Source organism: Leucoraja erinacea, chromosome 8, assembly GCF_028641065.1.
Source record: "Leucoraja erinacea ecotype New England chromosome 8, Leri_hhj_1, whole genome shotgun sequence".
Classification (NCBI taxonomy): domain Eukaryota; kingdom Metazoa; phylum Chordata; class Chondrichthyes; order Rajiformes; family Rajidae; genus Leucoraja; species Leucoraja erinaceus.
This window is the reverse complement of record NC_073384.1, coordinates 4,894,057-4,914,962: the sequence shown is the minus strand read 5'-3', so window position 1 is coordinate 4,914,962 and position 20,906 is coordinate 4,894,057. Positions and strand designations below refer to the sequence as shown.

The following is a 20,906-nucleotide window of genomic DNA, read 5'->3' as shown; positions in this document are numbered from 1 at the left end:
AAAAGAGAATTGGCAGGGGTAACGGGCATGCTTGACTGTACTACCAGCCTTCCTGATGCCATCACCAAGAAAATGGACTGGATGAATGGAAGTGAAGAACCTTTGATAGATGGGACTATGTTCACCACACCCTGCAGGTTCAGGCAGTCAGAGCAGTTGCCATACCAGGCTGAGATTTATACTGGCAGAACACTTCCTATTGTACATCTGTAGAAGTTCAAGAGTCTTTAATTTAGTTTAACTGTTCAATAATATCAAAAAGCTGCCACTTTTTTGTTTAGTTTAGAGATACTACACGGAAACAGACCCTTCAGCCCACCGAGTCCGCACTGACCTGCAGTCACCGCGCATTAACACTATCCAACTCACACTAGGGGCAATTTTACATTTATACAATATACCAAGCCAATTAACCTACAAACCTGTATGTCTTTGGAGTTTGAGAGGAAACCGAAGGTCTCTGAGAAATCCCACGCAGGTCACGGGGAGAACACTGTACAGACACCAGCTGTCGTCAGGATAGAACCCGGGTCTCTGGTGCTGTAAGGCAGCAACTCTACCGCTGCATCACCGTGCCGCCCACGGTATCCCTGTGGACATGTTGAATCTTCTCTGGCACCTGAGAAAGTAAGCGGGCTGATGTGTTTTCATGATCGCAGCATCAGTACCAATACATCATTTGATCTGAATGTCAAAAACAATTATCCATTTTTCTTGCTGTTGCGCAGGCACAGAAAATGTAATTATTTTCCATCTTTTCAAATATATATGTTACAAACTAAACAATACTCTGCCTAGTTAACTTCCTAGTTAAAAATGAAATCCATCTTATTCTTATCTTGTTTTAAATTGAAGTGAGCATTACTTTATGTTTTTGAAACCACCATTCAATGGTGCTGTGGCAAGGTAGTCAGTGAAAACTGGATACGTGCACAAAATCAAATACAAAGATCTTTTGCTCTTGTGCCATGACGTTTTAAGTTCTTGATTATGTTGACAAAATCAGCACAAAGATCTCATATGACTGAAGACAAGACTTCACCTTGATTATGAGGTTTCTGAATGGTCTTTCCATAAGCTAGGCGACTGTTGGAATCACCTCCAGCCCATTGAGGACCTTGGACTTTAAGGAACCTGGTGCCCTACAACAATGAGAACTTTATTCTTCCGCTTTGATCTACCTATTGTACTTGAGTTTGAATGAATTGTATCTATGTTTGGTATTAATCTGTTTGGATAGCACGCAAAGCAACGTTTTTCACTGTACCTTGAGACTTGTGACAATAATAAACCTTAATTAAGGCTTCTCAAACCTGGCTTTGGAGTAGATGAATCTTTTCAGTAAATTCAATTATGAGTAAATTAATTCCACATTTTTACTGAGTTTTCATGTCATATTAAACACTCGTTATTTAATATACCGTTCATTAAAGATTGTGCCTTGGGGAATTTGCATGTTACTTAGTCTAACACTGTGTGTGTGTGTGTGTTAGTATTCTCTTATCAAACACACATTTTAAAAGAACCCGATTTTTCATCATAAAGTTTAAAATCAAAATCTTGTTCCTAAGGGAATTTATAGGGGATTTAGAACAGTGGTTCCCAACGTGGGGCATACGCCCCACAGGGGGGCAATTTGATTTTTAAGGGGGGCAATTGAGTGCGACTGAGGAGGTCTGGGTCCAAATTTTCGATTTTTATTTTTTAGGATTTTTCATCAGGTAAACATATGTAGTTTATGTTTCAGATGTTATTTTGAGTAAATATTTTTTTGGGGGGTAAAAATGGTCTTTATTGTGTAGTTATTACAACCAAGGTATTGGCGTTTTAAGCTTCTTCAGCTGAAACGGAGTTCACTTTTTAAATGATAAGAATTATATATATTACCACATGGAGGGGGGGGGGGAGGGCATCAGGATTTTAGAGGTGATTAAGTGGGGCATGGCCAAAAAAAGGTTGGGAACCACTGATTTAGAAGCAGATTTAAACAACTGGCCTTTAAACCACAAGATGTAACTGCTTGCAGCAATTGGGCATTGTGCAAATACTGTAAACAGTGGGAAATATCACATTCCATGCAAACACACCTGAACAGCAAATTAATATCCTCTGCATCGCAAAAACATACATCTGCTCTTGAAAAAAGATGGATGTAATACTGGTTCTCTATAATACACTGGTCAGGCCGCATTTGGAATATTGTGAGCAATTTTGGGCACCGTATCTGAGGAAGGGATGTGCTGGCTCAGGAGAGGGTCCAGAGAAGGTTTACAAGAATGATCCCAGCAATGAGTAGATTGAGTGTTTGTCGGCACTGGTCCTGTACTCGCTGGAGTTTAGAAGAATGAGGGGAGGACCTCATTGAAACATACAGAATAGTGAAAGGCTTGGAGAGAGTGGATATGGAGAGGATGTTTCCACTAGTGGGAGAGTTTAGGATTAGAGGTCATAGCCTCAGAATTAAAGAACGTTCATTTATGAAGGAAATTTATTTAGTCAGAGGGTGGTGAATCTGTGGAATTCTTTGCTACAGAAGGCTGTGGAGGCCATAAGTCGATATTTTTAAGGCAGAGATTGTTTTATGATTAGTACAGATCTCAGAAGTTATGAGTAGAAGGCAGGAAAATGGGGTTAGGGGGGAGAGATGGATCAGCCATGATTGAATGGCGGAGTAGACTTGATGGGCTGAATGCTCTAATTCTACTCCTGTTTATAGAGGAATATGAATCATGTGCAGTATGTGCAGTCCAGGACAAGGGGTCACAGCTTAAGGATAAGGGGGAATCCTTTAAAACCGAGATGAGAAGAACTTTTTTCGCACAGAGAGTGGTGAATCTCTGGAACTCTCTGCCGCAGAGAGTAGTCGAGGCCAGTTCATTGGCTATATTTAAGAGGGAGTTAGATGTGGCCCTTGTGGCTAAGGGGATCAGAGGGTATGGAGAGAAGGCAGGTACGGGATACTGAGTTGGATGATCAGCCATGATCATATTGAATGGCGGTGTAGGCTCGAAGGGCCGAATGGCCTACTCCTGCACCTAATTTCTATGTTTCTTATGAAATGGACCAATCTCTGATGTTTTTTCCCCATGTAATACCCTGAGATCATCTAAAATTGTTCAAGTAGGTAATATAACTGTCAGTTCAAATCTTTGATAAGAGAGGTGTGTCTGTTGGTTCTTTTATTTTCTTGTACTTGAAATTAATAAACTGCATGACTTGAGTTGTTGCTGAGAGGAAGGAAAACGCTCTGGGTGCCGAGATTTGAGCCGTATTAGCCCAAAAGCTATGGTTGGGGAACAGCGACATAGCATTTCTAATGAACACACAAAACAGGTGGTTTCTCTCTGGCAGTTATTAACTATAGAACATTCAAATTATTCATGAAAAATAAAGAGAAATGTAATTTAGTCTGTGCAGCATTTAAGTTTGTGTCAGCACCATCACACTCGTAACCCATAACACTTCCCAGGAGGGATACTGAATGTGTTACTTGACTGAACAAAGCCCACAATTCAGATCACCACAATGCAGCCCGATTTAATTGTTTTATTTCTTTTGACAATGGAATAATTTTAGAAATAAAGTTGAGCTTCACAACCTACTGAATTGATTAATTACAACAGCGGGAACCTTTGCTGGATGTTAAATATGTAATTCTCTTGGGATGTGATAACGTCCCAAGCTATAAGTTGAGATGAAACCTGCTGGGAACCTGGGAAATGTGGACCGGTGAAAGTTGGGATCATCATTTCTTTCACAAGAACAAAGCTGAAACAAAGGTGGAATTTAAAAAACTGAGTTGAGATAGCATATTATTGGAATAAGTGTGATACTTCAGTATTTATGGAACAACCTACTTACATATAACTAGAAGTCTGGATTTGTCTGTCTGTCTGTGAGATCAAGGAACTACGCCAAAACGGTACACAATACCGCAAAGTTTTTTTTGCAGAATTTTAGCTTTTTCCTGAGGTCGTTAGTATCAAATGTTTGCACATTTGATGTTATATTTCACAAGTTATTGATATTTAAAGTTTTTAAAAAGCCATCTTTGAAAATAATAACTGCCTGTGAGAGTGAGACTTTTCTAGCAACTGCCAGTGATGATGTCACAATGCCATTCCCCCAGTCATCCAATCACAATGGGATCTCATTTATACAAGCTGTCGTGAAGATTCTGAAAACCGAAAATGACATCACGATGGGATCTCTGCTACTCTCTGCTGCTGATCTCTGCTGCTGATCTCTGTTGTAAGGAGAGGGACGTAGTGGGGGAGATTTAACATTTTTAAAGTGACATTTAAAGTCTGATTTCTTCAAATCAGCACTGGCAGTTAGGCAGTTATGATGTCGCAATGCCTTACCGGCTACAATGTTTCTATCCCTGAACACTGAGTCCCCCTTCACAGCAAATGTCCTTCAGGGAATGAATCTGCCAGCCTAACCCAGCACTGCAAAGTTTAATTATTAGATTTGGATAACAAAAGATAGCCTTGTCGGTGGCACCTACATCACATTAGTGATGTAGGTGCCACATCATCTTAGTGCAATTGCATTTTATTTTTGTTTAAAATGACCTCCACGGTTGGGGGCTGTGGGTGAGTGGTGGAATATTGCATTGGGGTAACAGGTTGCATTGGGGGAACAGGTGAGTGGTGGAATCTTACGTTGGGGAACGGGTTGCATTGGGGGACCAGGCCTCCCGTGGGGGGCTATGGATGAGTGGTGGATTATTGCGTTGGGGAACGGGTTACGATGGGGGAAAGGGGTGAGTGGTGGAAATGGGTTGTGTTGGAGGAACGGGTGAGTGGTAGATTGTTGCGTTGGGGGACGGGGCCCAACGGGTCCCACTTGGTCTAGTATACTTCGTCTAGTATACTATTAAAAGTCTTGCCGTGGTTGTCTGTCTGTCTCTGAGATCAAGGAACAACGCCAAAACGGTACACAATCTTACTCAACTTTTTCCTGTGGTCGTTAGTATCAAGTTTATTCACATTTATGTTATATTTCACAAGTTATTGATATTCAAAGTTTTAAAAAAGCCAACTTTGAAAATAATAACTGCCTGTGAGTGGGAGACTTTTCCAGCAGCTTCCAGTGATTTTGTCACAATGGCATCTCGCAGTCGTTCAATCACAATGGGATATAATTTACACAAGCTGCCGTGAAGATTCCGGCAACCGAAAATAACATCACAATGTGATCTCTGCTGCTAATACAGAAGCTATGAGGGTTGACGGAGTGGGGGATGGGAGGAGAAGAAATGTTATTTAAACATTGTCCTTAGTGGGGGAATGCGAAAAGGTAGAGGTAAGGGAGGGATTGACTGAGGGTAGGGGAAAAAGAGAGGGCGGGAAAGGTGACAGAGACAATGGGATCAGCAGCTTCAATCAATCAATCAATCAACCTTTATTGTCATCTTGCAAGCAACAGTTGTTACAGTGCAAAATGAAAAGACGTTTCCCAGTGAATAGCGGAGCATCGCACATGAAATTTAAAACACTTCACACATAATAACACTAAAAAACAATCCAGTCCCTGATGGAACAGTATAAATAGTTAAAAGCAGGTAAAAAACACAATGTTAAAATACAATAAACCAATCATAAAAAGATTTCTTCAGACAGCGGCTCTGGAACAGTTCTTGTACCGAGGGTAGGGAGACGCCAATGATCCTCTCTGCTCCCCTCACTACCCTCTGCAGAGCCTTCCTGTCCGAGCAGTTGCAGGTGCAGTACCACGTATTTATGCAGTACGTGAGTACAGACTCCACCGTGCCCCTGTAGAAAGTCCTGAGGATGTTGGTGGGGAGTGAGGCCTGTTTTAGTTTCCTCAGGAAGTGCAGTCGCTGATGGGCCCGTTTGACGGTCCTAGTGGTGTTCCTGGACCAGGTGAGGCTGTCCGTTATTTGCACACCGAGGAACTTTATGCTCTCCACTCTCTCCACTCTCCACTGCAGTGCCACTAATGTTGAGCGGTGTATGCTTTGGCTGCGCCCTCCTGAAGTCGACAACCATCTCCTTAGTTTTGTCGACATTCAATTCTAGGTTATTTTTGCCGCACCAGTCCACCAGTTGTTCTACTTCCTCCCTGTACATTGTTTCGTCATCTCCACTGATGAGCCCCACCACTGTAGTGTCGTCCGCGAATGGTGGGAATGGTGAGCGGTGGAAACGGGTTAGTGGTGGAATATTGCGTTGGGGAAACGGGGGTAGGGAGGGGAGAAGGGTTATGGAGGGTGGGAGGGAGTGACTGAGGGTAGGGGAAAGGATAGGGAAGGAGAGGTGAAGGAGGGAGTGGAGGCGGTGAGGGGAGGGGGGGGAGGGAGTGTTGGGGATGAGGGGAAATGAGACGTGCCTGTGCAGTTGGGAGCTGTGGGTGAGTGCTGGTTATTGCGTTGGGCAAATGGGTTACGTTGGGGGAATGAGTGATGGGCTGGCACCTGGCTCTGGGGTGAACGCCAACGCCATGTTCGGGGACCAGCCCTCCCGTGTGATGCCCCTCCCCCCACTTGGTCTAGTTCGATATAAATGTATCAGCTTTGGCGTAAGTTGACTTATTTGCATGTTTGGTGTTACACTTGCAATATTGTTTTGATTCCCTGCCTTTTTTGGCTGTGAACTGAGATTTATTTTACTTTTAGTCTTTGTTTTAGAAATGCAGCGCGGAAACAGACCCTTCGGCCCACCGAGTCCGTGCTGATCAGCAATCACCGCTTGTTAACACTGCCCTGTACACACTAGGGACAATTTTACATTTACACCAAGCCAATCAACCTACAAACCTGCACGTCTTTGGAGTGCGTGAGGAAACCCGAAGAGCTAGGAGAAAACCCACGCAGGTCACAGGGAGAACGTACAAACTCCGTACAGACTGCACTCGTAGTCAGGATCGAACCCGGGCCTCTGGCTCTGTAAGGGAGTAGCTCGACAGCTGTGCCTCTGTGCCGCCCATTTCATTGTTTCTTATGTAATAATCAAAATATCCAGTATTGGTTATTTGGCAGACAATTGCTTTTTTTGTGGTTGTTTTTGTGTCTTATGTGCTTTTGGGTGGCAAGATTGTGTGGAAATAATAATAAAGAACACTCCAAAATGTTTTAAAACCTGAGTAGTCGTGAGTTTAGAAGAGAAATTGGTACTATTGATTAAACTGCTGATGTGATTTTGTGGGATAATGTACAATGTCACCAAAACTTTGTGCCTTAGTGACTATAAGATTCTAGATCGCATTTCTTTTTTCCATCCTATCTCTGCACCCTTTGTTCCTGTTGTCACGATTTTTCATGTGTTTTTGATCAATGCTTTTGTAATGACAAGTTCTCATGTTCTCATTTACAGTTAAAAGTGTTTAAATGAATGTTATAAGCCTGTGACACTCCTCTGCCAGCTTGGCAGCTAGCAATTATTTTTCAAATTTTTCGTTTTGATGAAAAATAAAACAATGTAGAAAATAAAAAAATGTAAGTAGCGTCACTTTTCATTGGTTACCACTTGAATAAAGTGCGTTGTTCATAATTATTCTTTGTTTTTGAGAATATTTAAGTAGCTTTCAGACTGTTCCTCCACTAACGGCTTCCTCCACGCAATGAAATTGAATTGATTTAATTGAAGGATAGAGCATGGAAACAGGCCCATCGGCCCACCGGATCTGTGCTGACCCGTTCACACCAGTTCTATGTTATTCCACATTTGCATCCGCATCCTGCACACCAGGAGCAAGTTACAGAGGCCAATTAACCTCCAAACCCGCATATCTTGGGGATGTAGGAGGAAACCGGAGCACCCAGGAAGAAACCCACACAGGGAAAGCATGCCAACCTCACACAGACAGCACCCGAGATCAGAATCGAACCTGGGTCTCTGAGAGGCAGGAGTATTACCAGCAGTCCCACTGTGTCACTCAGATTCCTCTTCCTTTTTTTCCTCACATTCAAGTAGCGGATTACATAATAGTAACCAATGGTGATGGAAAATGCTGAGAAAGCTTTCCTCATAATGTCTGTAATCCTTCCAGTTACATAGATAGAGCGATAGACTTGGCTCTCATCATATTACTTGTTGAACTGAGTACCCCCATAATTGTAAAGAGGAAATCTGAATCTGTACCAAAAGGTTGGCAAGACCTTTTTTTTTTAGTGAAGCTGTCTAGATATATCTTGCAGTATTGTATTATTTTGGACACTTGGGGGCGGTCATTAGATGCACAGTGGTGTGTATATGTAAGGGCGTAGGGGACAGGAAGTGGCAGGCACAGGGTGGGAGAGCATATTGTTCTCACTAGACCAGGGACAGTGCAGCCAGCTACAACTTGCCTGCGGAATAAGGAAAACCTGGTACGTTCGGCCTCATGGTGTGGGTGTCATGGTACACCAGTCATTGAAAGTAGGCATGCAGGTGCAGCAGGCAGTGAAGAAAGCGAATGGTATGTTAGCTTTCATAGCAAAAGGATTTGAGTATAGGAGCAGGGAGGTTCTACTGCAGTTGTACAGGGTCTTGGTGAGACCACACCTGGAGTATTATGTACAGTTTTGGTCTCCAAATCTGAGGAAGGACATTATTGCCATAGAGGGAGTGCAGAGAAGGTTCACCAGGCTGATTCCTGGGATGTCAGGACTGTCTTATGAAGAAAGACTGGATAGACTTGGTTTATACTCTCTAGAATTTAGGAGATTGAGAGGGGATCTTATAGAAACTTACAAAATTCTTAATGGGTTGGACAGGCTAGATGCAGGAAGATTGTTCCCGATGTTAGGGAAGTCCAGGACAAGGGGTCACAGCTTAAGGATAAGGGGGAAATCCTTTAAAACCGAGATGAGAAGAACTTTTTTCACAGAGTGAGAATCTCTGGAACTCTCTGCCGCAGAGGGTAGTCAAGGCCAGTTCATTGGCTATATTTAAGAGGGAGTTAGATGTGGCCCTTGTGGCTAAGGGGATCAGGGGGTATGGAGAGAAGGCAGGTACGGGATACTGAGTTGGATGATCAGCCATGATCATATTGTATGGCGGTGCAGGCTCAAAGGGCCAAATGGACTACTCCTGCACCTATTGTCTATGTTTCTATGTTCATCTCTTTGTTTGTACAACTACTTCAATAAACAATCAATTAAACTGGAAATAATGCCTGGAAGATCTGCTCTATTAGGTCTGCGTAAGATCACTCCTACTTACCAGTGTAGTAAAGGCAACTGGAAAGAGGACACTGGAAAAGTCTGAAATTTGCCATTACATACTCAAATAGCTTTTGAGTTATTGAGCCATTTAGTGCTTGATCCAGCATATGCCTGATGTTCGCCTCTTGCAGACTGTTTAACGGTTATGTTTTGGTGGCCGCACAGTTCTCAACGCCTTGCTGAGCTCAAGGTGAAGCAGGCTACACAGAAAGTGGTTAAAACGCAAGGCCATGTGTGCAGGCCCCCCTGTAGACTGCCCTGATCGCCTACTGATGGCTCGCCACGGCTCTGGTCAGCACTATTTGCACCTCACGCTGCCTCGGCAAGGCCACCAACATAACTAAGGACGAGTCGCACCTCTCCCACCGGGCAAAAGGTATAGAAGTGTGAAAACGCACACCTCCAGATGCAGGGACAGCTTCTTCCCAGACGTTATCAGGCAACTGAGCCATCCTACCACAACCAGAGAGCAGTCCTGAATTGCTATCTATCCCATTGGAGACCCTCGCACTTCGGCGGTCTCAAGAACGACGACTGTAGTTTTAAATGGATCTTTATTCGAAAGTTCGGTTTTCAGTACACGGGTTCTCTAGACACGTCTGGCTACATCGGTGGTCAGCACTGAACTGCCGCGCGGAAGCAAAACCGCACGAAAACAAGCAGCCCCTCCCGTGTCACGTGACCGCGGCTTCCGAACGCCGGGTGCGATACCTGCGTGCTCCAGCAGGCGCCACTACAGGACTATCATTGATCGGATTTTACTGTCTTTGTCTTGCAGTAAACGTTATTCACATTATTCCCTTTATTCCCTTTATCATGCATCGGTACACCGTGAATAGCTCGGTTATAATCCTGTATTGCATTTCCGCTGACTGGTTAGCAATGGCTGATGTAGCTCTCCCTTCTAATCCCATTCCCCATGCCTTCTCCTCATAACCCCTGACAAACCGTACATGTGACAAACTAAACTAATGAATTATTAATACTGTACATGAAAACGTAAACCTTCTTGCCTTTACTCAGCTTTTTTAGTGAAGGTTGGTGACCCGTTCAAATGAATGAGGCTGGGCAAAATGGGCTAGACAGGGATACCTTGAAGCAAGGATGTCAAAGATACATCTATGCATAGACAATACGTGCAGGAGTAAGCCATGCAGCACCGCCAATCAATGTGATCATGGCTGATCATCTACAATCAGTACCCCATTTCTGCCTTCTCCCCATATCCCTTGATTCCGCTAGCCCTAAGAGTTCTATCAAACTCTCTTTTTATTGCATCCAGTGAATCAGCCTCCACTGCCTTCTGAGGCAGAGAATTCCACAAATTCACAACTTTGTGTGAAAACGTTTTTCCTCATCAGATGACTTCCCGGGAACTAACCTTGTGAACCTACGCTGTGAACCTCCCTCAATAGCAAGAATGTCCTTCCTCAAATGTCAAATAGGAAGTCACTCGGTTCAGCTTGTGTTGAAACTCCGCTGGACTTGGTGGAGTCCAGGATAGGGTGGGTGGTCAGTACATCCAGTCCACAGGCTGGTAGTGGGGAATGTGCTGGCAACTGTGCAGCTAGCTGGTGGTTCTCTCCTAAACCTAAGTCTGAAGGGAAGCGTAATCCAGCCCATTATTGAACCCGATCTCTCAATTTATTTTAGAACACTATGCAGGTAATTTGCAATGCTATATAAAAGGACACAAAGTGCTGGAGTAACTCAGTGAGTAAGGCAGTAGTTCCAGGGAACATGGATAGGTTATGTAAATAATGTGCTTTTTCCTATTTGAGCAAGTGCAATGATTGATTTTAATATCCCCAGCTAAATTTCCATACTTCTCAATTACTAATGTGTTCTGTAACTGTATTTAGTTTCTAGAAATTACTCTTTTTATCTTCTCCACCATTACAGATTCTTGTGATGAAGGAGTGGTACAATTGAAGGATATTTCTGCTTGGAGTGAAGACATGAAAAGTAAGTGACTTTTAACTGAAACCTGCACTATTGTTGGCCTTATCATAATTTGGGATTTAATCTTTGACCGGTTAAACCCAACAAGTGCCTAGCACAGAAGTGACTGATGGATTGAATATACTGTTTGTGCATCAGCGGTCTAATTGAGCGTTTATCTTGCGTAAGCTGCTGAATCAGAGTATCCTTTTGCCCACATTTCCATGATTCATTTGTCACGCATGCAACAACCAAATTGCTCCTATCTGTTTTGCGAGTGCTTTTGTTTTAATTGAGAAACGTAATGAAGTTTTTGGGAGGAATAAAAGGCTGTATTAAATGACGTGAACATTTGCAAGCTGGTTACAAATGCAGGACCCAAATCTTGCCAATGGAGTTTGTGCAAGGAAGCCCAAAATGCAAAATGTTCCTTTCAGATACATGACATGACAGGGGGGGGGGGGGGGGGGGGGAGGAGGAGGGGGGGGGGGGGGGGGGGGGGGGGGGGGGGGCATTTTTCATGTGGTTCCTAATGACATCCAATATTGAATGCTGGTGAGTAAGATTTCAACTCATTCTCATTAGTCTGGGCAGAATTCCAAAGCGGGACAGATAAGACAAGTGGAGCACATTCACGACAACAGCGGAAACCAGTGATTGAACGGGTCTGACAGCCAAATGGAAACTTGGTCCAAATCTAACAACACTCTGAATATTTCATGACAAAGACATTTATAACTGGTCACATCGTGTCAACCATGAGACTGTGACGCAGATAATTTCTCCTGATAAATAAATGACAGACAAATAATCTCTTCTGGTAATTTCGATTAAATTATCACCACACTTATTTTCTTGGTGGTAAAAGCCTAAGTCCGAGAGGGAACAGACCATTTGCTCTTTGAGTCTGCTGAACTATTCACTAAGATCAAAGCAGAACTTCCACCTGAGCACCAATTTCCAGCGCCATCGCCCTTGAATCGTATCATGGCCAGAAATTTCACTTCGTTTCATTTCACTGCACATCTTGTATGTGTATGTGACGAATAAACTTGACTTGACTTGACTTGAAATTCAATGTTCCAATTTTTTGAATAAGTTTAACGACTGGATTCTGTGGAATAGAATTCCATATCTTCACCACTTCTCACCTCGGTTCAAAATGGTGTGTCCCTTAGTTTGCGACTGTGTTCTCTGGGCCAGTTTCTCTATTTATGAAATACTCAACTTTTCAGTTGTGAGCAATATTGCAGATAATTAGATATTTTTCCACGTTATATTACGTCTGCCATGTTGTTACCTACTCACTCAACTTGTCCATATTCCCTCGAAGCGGCTTCACATTCTTCCTCCTCACTCAATGCCATCTAGTTCTGTACTTTCAGCAAACTTGGACAGATGACATTTGATCACTTTATATCCACTATCTCTAAAATCTGTTTCCCGGGGTCAGCAGCTTTCAAGCTCGCCTATTTTTCTTGCACTATTTTTTGACTAGAACTTTAGGTTTCTCAAGGACAAATAATAAATTAACCAAATCGTGGTCACGGTGGTGCAGCGGTAGAGTTGCTGCCTTACAGCGAATGCAGCGCCTGAGACCCGGGTTCGATCCTGACTACGGGTGCTGTCTGTACGGAGTTTATACGTTCTCCCCATGACCTGCGTGGGTTTTCTCCGAGATCTTCGGTTTTCTCCGACACTCCAAAGGCGAACATGTTTGTAGGTTAATTGGCTCGGTAGATGTAAAATTTGTCCCTAGTGAGTGTAGGATAGTGCGGGGATAGCTGGTTGGCACGGACCCGATGGGCCAAAGGGCCTGTTTCCGCGCTGTATCTCTAAACTACCAAGAAATGCATTATGTTTTTATTTTATATATATTTATGTATCTATACATTGTCTTTATCTATCTATTATATTACTAAAAGTCTGTTCTTGACCGGTTTTGGCGATCTGTGCTGCGATTTCCAAGAGAACGCCGCCACCCACGGCCGTCATTTTTGGCCACCTCGCTCAAGAGCCCCCCTCCGCCGCATGTGTGCCGAGGATTTTTCCAGTCGATGAAAAATGACAGAGATATTAATGATTTTACAAAATTCCCCATTCTCTCTGCTGCCCCCGCTGGCGGCAGGGGGGATGGACTATAAAACCAGGAAGTGGTGTGCATCAATTAGTCTGCAAGCTGGAGGAAGGCAGAGGGTCACGTTTCTCTGAGCTGTGAATAACACTGAACACATGTCCACACAACTGTTAGTAAGTACCCTTAATGCGGTTTGAAAATGAAAATATGGTTAAAGTAAAAAAGCACTGCCTGCAAATGGTTGTTTGGGGGGTTTGGGTTGAAATAGAAAGGCACTCTCTCCCCCCCCCCCCTCTCTCCCCCCCTCCTCTCTCTCCCCTCTCCTCTCTCTCCCCCCCTCTCCTCTCTCCCCCCCCCCCTCCTCTCTCCCCCCCCCTCTCCTCTCTCCCCCCCCCTCCTCCTCTCCCCCCCCCTCTCCTCTCTCCCCCCCCTCCTCTCCTCTCCCCCCTCCTCCTCCCCCCCCCTCTCCCCTCTCCCCCCTCTCTCTCTCCCCCCCCCCCTCTCTCCTCTCCTCTCCCCCCCTCTCCTCTCCCCCCCTCTCCTCTCCCCTCCTCTCTCCTGTCCTCCCTCCCCTTCTTCTCTCTTCTCCCCTCCTCCTCTCCTCTCCCCCCTCCCTCTCCCCCCATCTCCTCTCCCCCCCTCTCCTCTCCCCCCCCTACTCCCCTCTCCACTCCCCCCTCTCACTCACCCCTCTTTTTCACCCCCTTCATCCCCCTCCCCTAAACCCCCTCCCCTCCACACACCCCTACCCCCCCCTTCCCTCCACCCCTCCCCCTCCCTGCTCCCCACCTCACCTCACCCCCCCTCTCAGCACACCCCCTCACTCCCCCCTCTCCCGCTGCCCCCCCTCCTCTCCCCCTCTCCCTCCCCCCCCTCTCCTCTCCCCCCTCTCCTCTCCCCCCCCTCCTCCCCCCCCTCTCCTCTCCCCCCCTCCTCCTCTCCTCCCCCCTCCCCCCCCCCCTCCCTCAACCCCCCTCTCCTCCCCCCCTCCTCTCCTCTCCCCCCTCTACTCTCCTCCCTCTCCCCCCTCCCCCTCCTCTCCCTCCCCCCCCCTCCTCCTCCCCCTCTCCTCCCCCCCCCCTCTCCCCCCCTCCTCCCCATCCCCTCCCCCACCGTCCCTCCCCTAAACCCCCTCCCCTCCACACACCCCTACCCCTTCCCTTCACCCTCCCTGCTCCCCACCCCCTCCCCCTCCTCTCCCCCCTCCCCTCACCACCCCCTCCCCTCCCCTCACCCCCCCCCCTCCCCTCACCTCTCCCTCCCTCCTCCCTCACTCTCACCCTCTCTCTCTCCTCCCCTCCACCCCCCCACCTTTCCCTCTCACCCACCCTCCCTCTTCTCCTCCTCGCCACCCCCTCTTCCTCTTGCCCCTCTCTCTGTGTCTCTGCCCCTTCTCTCTCTCTGCCCTCACTCTCTAGCCCGACCCCGACCACCCCCCCCCCCCCCCCCCCTTCTCTAGATGTGACTGCAAGTTGGGGGCTATGCGTCAGTAGATAGGGTAGTTATGGGGTAAAAGGAGCAAATTAATAATATTAATATAATATCAAGGGGGGTAATTAGCGTGAGTGCGGTGGGGTGGGGGGGGAGAGTTAGTGTGTGTGACACTGTATGTCACCTCCCCCCCACAACAGCACGTTGGGGGAACAGACCCAACGGGTCTGTACTTGGTCTAGTTATATAGTGCAAAAGCAAGTATTTATATATATTTTTTTAAATTTCTTGAACTTTTTTATGTTTGTATTACGTTTATATGTAATATATTGAGTACTGTCGTGCTGCTGCAAGCAAGAATTTAAATAATCTGTTTCAGCACATATGACAACAAAAGGCTCTTAATTAACCAACCCATAACTCCATTGCAGTGTAAGCCAACAGCCTGAATAGACCTGAAAACTTTTCCAGCTTTTGCAGGGAATGGTATCTCTCTAAAGATGAGGCCACCTATTGATATCTCCTGGCTGGCAAAGCAAGATCCCATGCATCTTGTGAAATCTCCTGAGAGAAGCTGCCTGGGAAGGGCCAGCTTTGACCTCAGCCGCAAGAGCCAGGGCCCTGGTGTGGGGACAGGAATGAGCTCCACCTATGAATGATTGACATCCGACAAGTGTGTACCCAGATATAAAGTACTGTAGATTATGAAATATGTACTAAGCACCTGCTTTACTCAGCATTGTTTACAGAAAAGTAGAATTAACATTTCAAGTCAATAAGTATTCTTTCCAACTTGGCAAACAGTTTCTGACGAAAGGTTCTTGACTTGAAATGTTCAACAGAATGCATTTACTTAGGATGGGCAGGATCCCATGTGACTAGCGTGATTCATAAATGCACATATTCCCCATTTATAAATGCAAACGTTCACATTATGTGAGAAAGAACTGCAGATGCTGGATAAAATCGAAGGTAGACACAAAATGCTGGAGTAACTCAGCGGGTGAGGCAGCATCTATGGAGAGAAGGAATGGGTGACGTTTCGGGTAGAGACCCTTCTTCAGACTGATGTCGGGGACGGGAAAAAGATAGAAAGTGGGCGGAGACAGTAGGACATAGGAGAACTGGGAAGGGGGAGGGGAAGGAGGGAGAAAGCAAGGGCTATCTAATATTAGAGGTTCACACAGTTCATACCGCTGGGGTGTAAACTACCCAAGCGAAATACGAGGTGTTTTTCCTCCAACTAGCGCTGGGCCTCACTCTGACAACGGATTGTCAGATTATGGATTGTCTCAAGGAGAGGTTTAATGAAAACCTTTCATAAGGGAGTGCTTTGAATTATGCTTGGGTGTCTGATAATTAATTAAATTAGCTGCCACTGTATGTGGTGCTGCTTGAAAGGTCAATCCCACGCTGGCCTTCACATTATAGACAGACCTGTACCAAATGTCGTCAGCAATCTTCACTCAGGTCAAGGCTGAAGCTGCTGGTGAGACATTTTAGTTGTACCTGTAGTTAGTTTTGGAGACACTGTGTGGAAGCGGGCCCTTAGGCCCACCGAGTCCATGCCGACCAACGATTACCCCGTACACTAATTCTGCATTCTGGGGACAACTTACCGAAGCCAATATGTGTGGAATATGGGAAGAGACTGGAGTACCCGGGGAAAAGCAACACGGCCACAGGGAGAACGTGTAGACTACATACAGACAGCCAGTAGTGAGGATCAAACCTGGGTTTCTGGCGCTGTGAGGCATCAACTGTCCGCGGTGCCACTCAGTTATTTTGACTGAGATGCAGCAATTACTAGAGAGAGTTAAAAGCAAGGAGCTTAATACGGGTGATGGTGGGAGTGCAGATTACAATAATGGAGAGATTTTTAAGGGCCTGTCCCACTTGCGCAATTTTTTTCGGCAACTTGCCGGCACTCGTCATAGTCGTAGCAGGGTGGCCGAAAATGTTCAAAATGATGAAAATCCAGCGGCGACCAGAAAAAGGTATGACTCTTTGGGCGACTACTCATGACCGTACAGGCGTCATGTGGACACGTGACGGCTGTATGGTCGTGAGTAGTCGCCCGAAGAGTCGCACCTTTTTTCTGGTCGCCGCTGGATTTTGAACGTTTTGAACATTTTCGGCGACCTGCTGCGACTATAATGTGTGCCGGCAAGTCGCCGACAAAAATCGCATAAGTGGGACAGGCCCTTTATGCTGTTACAAGCACGAATTTCATTGTTCCGTTTTGGTACGTATGACACTTAATGGTGCCCCTCAGGGTGCTCAAGAACTTCTACACCCATGACTTCAGAATTAAGGGACAGAAGTTTAGGGGTAACATGAGGGGGAACTTCTTTACGCAGAGAGTGGTAGCGGTGTGGAATGAGCTCCCAGTGGAAGTGGTGGAGGCAGGTTCATTGGTATCATTTAAAAATAAATTGGATAGGGATATGGATGAGAAGGGAATGGAGGGTTATGGTATGAGTGCAGGCAGGTGGGACTAAGGGGAAAAAAAAAAATTGTTCGGCATGGACTTGTAGGGCCGAGATGGCCTGTTTCCGTGCTGTAATTGTTATATGGTTATATGGTTATACTGTGGAGAGCATCCTGAGTGGGAGCATCATCACCTGGAGCGGGAACACCACCAAGAGGAACCAACTGGCTCTGAGGAAGGTGGTTCACTCAGCTGAGTGGACCATCAAAACCACCCTTCCCAACCTGCAGGACATCTACACCAAGCGCTGCAGGTCAAGAGCCAGGAGGATTATCCAGGACCACACTCACCCCAACAACAGACTGTTTTCCCTGCTGCCCTCGGGGAATCGGTACCGACTTCTCAGGGCCAACACGGAGAGAATGAGGAGGAGTTTCTTTCCCCAGGCCATGAGACTTCTGAACGAGGACTGAGTGTCGCCGCCTCCCCCCCCCCCCCCCCCCCCCCCCCCAGCCCCCCCCCACGCGCAAACCCTCCCCACCCTCCTCACCAGCATCTGCACCCCAGCCCCGCCCCGCCTCGCCACCATCAAACACACACACACACACACACACACACACACACACACGGGACTGAACTGGATGGAACATGCTGTCATCACAGGTGTTCCACGGCACTTGTCACTTTGCTTGTAACAGCACTACTTGTTATGTGGTATATTTATGGGGTATGTATTATATGTGGGTATTGTTTTATGTGGGTTATGTGTTATCTAAGGGGTACCTATTTATTATGTGTCATATGTGGGTATTGTTTTATGTGGGTTATGTGTAAGTGGGGAACCATGCACAACTGGACAGGCACTTAAGCATTTCACTACTGGTTATACCTTTATAATTGAGTATGTGACTAATAAAATTAAACTTGAACTTGAAACTTGAACTTAATGACTCGTAACTCTTGACTCACAAATGTATGGACACATTCTGAGCAGGAATCACCAAACAACCCCTACACTGAAAAGACCTGCTGGTGCCGACTCCTTGTTAACTAGTCAATTCCTATCCATGCTAATGTGTTACCTCCTGCATGCTGTGATTTTACTTTCTCAGAGACATTTGATGAGGCACCTTATCAAGTGTCTTCCTGAAATCTAAATATAGTGCATTGACCTTAGTTCCCCTCTATCCACAGCACATGTTGCTGCTTCCAAGAACTCTAATAAATTTGGTGCATATTATTTCCTTTCCACAAAACCATGTTGACTTTATCCGGTTACCCTGGATATTTCCAAGTGCCCCACTATAATGTCTTCAATAATGGCTTCTAACGTTTTCCCTAGGAGAGCTTTAAAGTCAATTGGCTTTATATTTTGTTGCTTCATGTCCCCCAATCTTTTCGAATAAAGTAGTTAGATTTGTTATTTAATGCAATTTTCTCTGAAATTAAGACAGTTGTAGAAAATTTTAAAAACAAGATTTCTACTCTCACGAGCCAATTCTCATCCGAGCTGTGAAGTTTGTCAGGAGCTGGAGAAACAGGCCCTTCGGCCCAACTTGCCCGCACCGGCCAACATGTCCCAGCAACACTAGTCCCACCTGAAGAAGGGTCTCGACCCGAAATGTCACCCATTCCTTCCATCGGGAGATGCTGCCTGTCCTGCTGGGTTACTCCAGCAATTTGTGTCTACCTTCACTAGTCCCACCTGCCCATGTTTGGCCCATATCCATCCAAACTTGTCCTATCCATATACCTGTCTAACTGGCAGCTTGTTCCATACACCCACCACCCTTTGTATGAGAAAGTTATCCTCCAGATTCCTTTTTTTTTCCCTCTTCGCCTTGTCCTCTTGTCTTCGATTTACCTACTCTGTTCAGTTGAGTTTATTGTCACGTGTACCGAAGTACAGTGAACAGCTTTTGTTGTGTGCTAACCAGTCAGCAGAAAGACAATACATGATTACAATCGATCCATTTACAGTGTATAGATACATGATAAGAGAATAACGTTTAATGCAAGGTAAAGCCAGCAAAGCCCGATCAAGGATAGTCCGAGGGTTATCAAAGAGGTAACTAGTAGTTCAGCACTGCTCTGTGGTTGTGGTCGCAGCAGAGCTTCTGGGCAAAAGATTCTGTGCATCTACCCGATCCATTCCTCTTATGATCGATTTTCCCCACCTGGTTTCCTCCTCCTCTTCCAATTACAATGTTACAGATCTTTCTAAACAAATTCAATATTTTCCTGATTAGCTGAATTAGGGCGGCACGGTGGTGCAGCAGTAGAGTTGTTGCCTTGCAGCACCAGAGACCCGGGTTCGATCCTGACTACGGGTACTGTCTGTGTGGAGTTTTACGTTTAATGGCCTGCGTGGGTTTTGTCCGGATGCTCCAGTTCCCTCCCACACTCCAAAAACGTGCAGGTTTGTAGGTTAGATGTGGCCCTTGTGGCCAAGGGGATCTGAGGGTATGGAGAGAAGGCAGGTACGGGATACTTCCAAATCTGAGAAGGACATTATTGCCATAGAGGGAGTGCAGAGAAGGTTCACCAGACTGATTCCTGGGATGTCAGGACTGTCTTATGAAGAAAGACTGGATAGACTTGGTTTATACTCTCTAGAATTTAGGAGATTGAGAGGGGATCTTATAGAAACTTACAAAATTCTTAAGGGGTTGGACAGGCTAGATGCAGGAAGATTGTTCCCGATGTTGGGGAAGTCCAGGACAAGGGGTCACAGCTTAAGGATAAGGGGGAAATCCTTTAAAACCGAGATAGAAACATAGAAACATAGAAATTAGGTGCAGGAGTAGGCCATTCGGCCCTTCGAGCCTGCACCGCCATTTAATATGATCATGGCTGATCATCCAACTCAGTATCCCGTACCTGCCTTTTCTCCATACCCTCTGATCCCCTTGGCCACAAGGGCCACATCTAACTCCCTCTTAAATATAGCCAATGAACTGGCCTCAACTACCCTCTGTGGCAGAGAGTTCCAGAGATTCACCACTCTCTGTGTGAAAAAAGTTCTCCTCATCTCGGTTTTAAAGGATTTCCCCCTTATCCTTAAGCTGTGACCCCTTGTCCTGGACTTCCCCAACATCGGAAACAATCTTCCTGCATCTAGCCTGTCCAACCCCTTAAGAATTTTGTAAGTTTCTATAAGATCCCCTCTCAATCTCCTAAACTCTAGAGAGTATAAACCAAGTCTATCCAGTCTTTCTTCATAAGACAGTCCTGACATCCCAGGAATCAGTCTGGTGAACCTTCTCTGCACTCCCTCTATGGCAATAATGTCCTTCCTCAGATTTGGAGACCAAAACTGCACGCAATACTCCAGGTGTGGTCTCACCAAGACCCTATACAACTGCAGTAGAACCTCCCTGCTCCTATACTCAAATCCTCTTGCTATGAAAGCCAACATGCCATTCGCTTTCTTTACTGCCTGCTGCACCTGCATGCCTACCTTCAATGACTGGTGTACCATGACACCCAGGTCTCGCTGCATCTCCCCCTTTCCCAATCGGCCACCGTTTAGATAATAATCTGCTTTCCCGTTTTTGCCACCAAAATGGATAACCTCACATTTATCCACATTAAACTGCATCTGCCAAACATTTGCCCACTCACCCAGCCTATCCAAGTCACCTTGCAGTCTCCTAGCATCCTCCTCACACCTAACACTGCCCCCCAGCTTAGTGTCATCCGCAAACTTGGAGATATTGCCTTCAATTCCCTCATCCAGATCATTAATATATATTGTAAATAGCTGGGGTCCCAGTACTGAGCCTTGTGGTACCCCACTAGTCACTGCCTGCCATTGTGAAAAGGACCCGTTTACTCCTACTCTTTGCTTCCTG

At 45.8% G+C, this 20,906-nt stretch overlaps 1 protein-coding gene across 1 annotated transcript in view; it reads left to right on the top strand.

Moving 5' to 3' along the window:
* Positions 1–20,906, top strand: part of macrod2 (mono-ADP ribosylhydrolase 2) — a 1,271,393-nt gene that overhangs the window by 16,886 nt on the left and 1,233,601 nt on the right. Inside the window, exon 2 of the mRNA XM_055638840.1 lies at positions 11,075–11,137. Within this exon, the coding sequence (XP_055494815.1) occupies positions 11,075–11,137 (63 nt within the window). The remainder of the gene's footprint in view (positions 1–11,074; positions 11,138–20,906) is intronic.